We start from the raw sequence: 4,115 nt of genomic DNA on the forward strand, positions 1-4,115 counted from the left end.
TCAGAAGAAGCCATTGCCACAGCTGGGTTGGTACGAAACGGACTGGCAGCTTCTAGTAGACAAGCAGGTTGGGCGATAGAAGCTGGACCCACAATTTTGGGATGAGAAAGTGTGAGCACCACATCCCGCTGACTGGAAACCACGGGATCCAAAGCCCAGGGTTGGGTAGCCACAACCGAAAGACTGGAAGCCCCTGGAACCAAAGCCCAGAGATCCTGAGAAAGTTGAGTGGCAGGGTCTGTAGGACACTGGAATCCTCTGGTGGCAGCAAGGCCTCTGGCAGGGACTGGAAGTCACAAAAGATGTCTGGCAGCTCCTGGGTTCACAGAAGGATTCCTGACACCCACTGTGGAGAGAGGAGTCCAGCTGGTGGGTGATGGGAGTTTGGAGGTCAGTGGTGTAGAAGACATTGTTGGGGTAGGAGGAACCACAAGAAGAGACTGGGTATTGCAAGTGGCCCCCAAAGGACTGGGAGGAGAAGTTTCCAGAGCAGCTTTGGCAGGACATGCTGAAAAGAGAGAAGGCTTTGAAGAGAAGAACGTTCAGAGTTTGAATGATCCTGCTTGGACACACGGCATTTATATACCCCATCCTTGAGTGTGTCATCCCCATGGCGCATGAATACAAGTTACCTGTGGCTTTAATTGAACTGAAAATACCATCACAGTCATGCATACTTACTTTTCGTGTGGTTTCACAACTGGATAGTGCAGTGATGTCTGTGGCCCTGGAATTCAGGTAATAGTGCTCAATCTTCAAAGCTATTATTCATCTTCCATCAGCAAAAGGTCACCCTGTACATCACTCAGAAATCTGCTTTAGAGGTAGACTGTCTGGGCTGAGGGAAGCTAGCTTAATTAAAAATAATTGATACCCGTTGCACAATCTGTCCAAAATTGTTGCCATCTGGCTAGCAAAGTTGTTCCCTGATCCACTCAGTCACTTCTTTGAAACAAAAACACACACTGATTGCTGCCGCAGAGTGGCAAGCTTCTGTGATGAATAGAGTCATCCACATGCGGATATGCAAGATGTATGAGGACTTTTTAAAAATCAGACCTCAGTTTGAATGGCTTTACTGAAATATAGAGAGATCCCTATTTCTCCTGCATCCGTCTATGAGTAGATTCCATATATTAAATGCCAGTCTTAACTTTTATCTGTGTATGTGTATGGGTGGGTGGATGTGGGGTAGGGTGGGAGCGGTTAACTGTGCTGTGAGCTGTACACTCTATGCTTTGGGCTAGTTTGAATGCTAAAGGTTATTCACCTAAGAGGATAAAATGTATTAAAAGAAACAAAGCTCGAATGTTTAATATATTTGTATCTCTAATCCTGGTCATCAATTCCCACTGAAAACAGTCCCCACAACCTGCTAAAGGTGCTCCTTCTCAAGAAAGCTTATAAAGCAATTGCCTTGAGGTGTCAGGCCAAAGGAACCATAGCCAGGAGATGCTCCCTTCACTCTGAAGACAACATAGATCACTTTGACTTAAATTGTTCTCAGGTGCTTCTGACAAGTATTGCAAACTGTCCAGTGTGAGGGTCATATTTCCTCGATTTCCATGGCTTGGGTTCCACCTCAGTGCAGGAGTCTAATGAAGACTGATGCCTGGAGGGGGGGGAGGAGAAAGCGCAGAGGGCTGTACTGGTGTGCCGTAGATGCTGCTTGATTTGTTTCATACTGTAGAACATTTCCTTTACATTCTCAACAATAGCGATGTTTATTTGGATAAAAGAGCACCATTTGCCCTCCTTTGTTCTCTTCTCCTCCTCCTTCTCCTTCTTCTTCCTCTGTTTCTTCTTTATTTTGTTAGCTTACAATGTACAGACTCATAAAATCTAGACTTTGGAAAAGATTTTCACAAATGTCTCCAGTTATTTTTTTTAATCAAATTGGAATTCTAGTTATAGCAAGCTGATTCAATATTCCCAGAACTCTTAGGATAGAAGTTTCTTTACCTACAAAAGCAGCTCATTTTGGATTTGTCCTTAAAAATTAGACCAAGTAATCATAATTCTTCATAAAATTAGTCTCGGCTCATTTTCAATATATAATTTATATTGAGGTGAATGATATACAAAGTTTTTCCATTTTTGCAGGGTTATTTATTATTCCTGTACCAATGTACCACCTCTGCTGATAATTATGCCACACCTAATGGAAACATATAGAAAAATCCCAGTGCACAGTTTTCTAGGAGGGATATATAAGCTAATCGATAGATACACAACAAATCCCAAAGTCATTTCTTCTCCAATCAAATTCTCATACCTCTTGATACCCTTTCCTGTCCATGTTTCAATATACAAGGGTCTTTTCTATAACCGTGAATTTTTCAGATTCTTAATATTTCTCTAACATCTGCATGCGACAAATACTCTCCACTTTGTTAATTTTTAAAAACAGTTTTGCAATGAAAGCCCCATCATCCGAAAGAAAAACTTGTATGGCCATAAAATAATGTTTAGGGCTTGCTACTTTGTTACCAGTGACAGCAGTACCACCAAGAGGGGAGCGATGAAATTTAAGAAGATGAGAGTATTTTGATCAGCAAGTTTGTTACGCTTATTGATGACTTCTGTCATGAAGCAGTGAAGGTCGGGGACACTGGATTCTGACTTTTATGAAAAATGAAAGTCTCGACAACATATTCCACCGAGCTTACATGAGGCCCTGAACGTGTCACCCAGAAGGAAAGAACAGAAAAGGGGTAGAATAAAACAAGAGAAGAGACGAAAGGCAAGACAACAAAGAGATTCTGATTCTGACAAACATTTTAAAATATAATGTTCTAAGCACTCAAGCATACTTCGGTCTTCTCAACCTTCTAGAATTATGTGCACAAACACGCGTTGAAAAAGAACGTTATAAACAACACTGACCTTGAATCTCTTTCCTCCTGAGGATTAGTATTGTATTGTTTCTTTCATAATGTTCACAACACTTGGAGAAAGAAATATAAAATAGGGATTTACCTTAATTTTTTTTTGCTTATTTTTCACCGAGTTTCTAAGCTTGGAGTGTCGTAATTCTCTTTCTAGCATACAAATGTAGAAATGTTGGTAGAGTGTTGAACCTTGCAGGATTATTGCTGCATCATCCCTCTGAACACATCTTGAAGCATCTATCTTAAATCCTCACTAATATTGGCTTTCATTCCACTTACTGTAGATATTGAGAAATAGCATTTTTGCTTCATGAATACTTGCTTTGAAAACTAATGAAATCCCTTCATTTAGAAGTGCCCATTCATAACAAGTCCTTTGAAGGTTAAAGTGTTTCAGTTTTTACTGGAGGCTAATTAGGCATTCTCATTCAGATGAGCACAGGCTGCTACACCCATCTCTCTGGTATATAAGGACCCGTGTTAGATGTTGGCACTCACAGACGCAGATTCATCACTGCCACTCAACTGAAACCAGAACTGACAGCATGTCTTACGTTTGCAACTCTGGGAACTACTCCACACAGTCTTGTGGCGGTTTCCTGAGGCAGCCATTCTCCACCTTCTACCCCAGCAGCAATGTAGTCTATTCTCCAAAGAACTTCCAGCTGGGCTCCTCTTTCTACGGACAGCAGGAAACCTTCGAGGAGCCACTTGAAGATCACTCACCATGTGTCGGGACCAGCTACTTCCAGACATCCTGTTTCCGGCCCAAGCCATACTTCTCCAGGCCCTGCCAAGGAGGTTTTGGTGGATCTTTTGGATATGGCAATTCCGGTTTTGGATCTTTTGGGTTTGGAAGCTGTGGCATTCGCTCTCAGGGCTGTGGGTCCGGATTCTACCGCCCAGGTTACTTTTCCACCAAGAGTGTTCAGTCATCTTATTACCAGCCAGGCTTTAGCTCTCGCTTTTGCTGATCTGCTTTCTGAAGACTCCCATTGTCTCCGGATGGTTTCTTCACCTTGTGGAATTCCAGCGTCTCCTTCAACATCTAGGATTGATAGATGAGCATTTGTCGTCTAGAATTCAGCATCATACTCTACCTGGAAGAAACGATTTTCTGAGGAAAGAGTAACTTGGACCTTTGACCTTACAAATCTACTGCAAGAGAGAGCTGGCATTAAATTAATTAGTAAATTAAAATATTATGTAAATTCTTGGATCATT

General features: G+C 41.9%; 2 protein-coding genes across 2 annotated transcripts; one reads left to right on the plus strand and one right to left on the minus strand.

Moving 5' to 3' along the window:
- Positions 1-541, minus strand: LOC126499367 (keratin-associated protein 14-like). The gene has a single exon (XM_050138533.1). It carries the CDS (start codon positions 505-507, stop codon positions 1-3), a length of 507 nt encoding a protein of 168 aa, XP_049994490.1. The 5' UTR covers positions 508-541.
- A 2,895-nt stretch (positions 542-3,436) lies between these two features.
- On the plus strand, positions 3,437-3,865 carry LOC126499360 (keratin-associated protein 15-1-like). Its single transcript, XM_050138517.1, has one exon. The coding sequence runs from the start codon at positions 3,437-3,439 to the stop codon at positions 3,863-3,865; it is 429 nt and encodes a 142-aa protein (XP_049994474.1).
- Positions 3,866-4,115: the final 250 nt, after the last annotated feature.

Source organism: Alexandromys fortis, unplaced genomic scaffold (assembly GCF_014885135.2).
Source record: "Alexandromys fortis isolate MF-2015 unplaced genomic scaffold, M_Fortis_MF-2015_v1.1 scaffold_11, whole genome shotgun sequence".
Lineage (NCBI taxonomy): Eukaryota > Metazoa > Chordata > Mammalia > Rodentia > Cricetidae > Alexandromys > Alexandromys fortis.

Excerpts from the sequence above, each read along its gene's own strand:
- LOC126499367 (XM_050138533.1), bottom strand. The coding sequence starts at position 507 with ATGTCCTGCCAAAGCTGCTCTGGAAACTTCTCCTCCCAGTCCTTTGGG.
- LOC126499360 (XM_050138517.1), top strand. The coding sequence starts at position 3,437 with ATGTCTTACGTTTGCAACTCTGGGAACTACTCCACACAGTCTTGTGGC.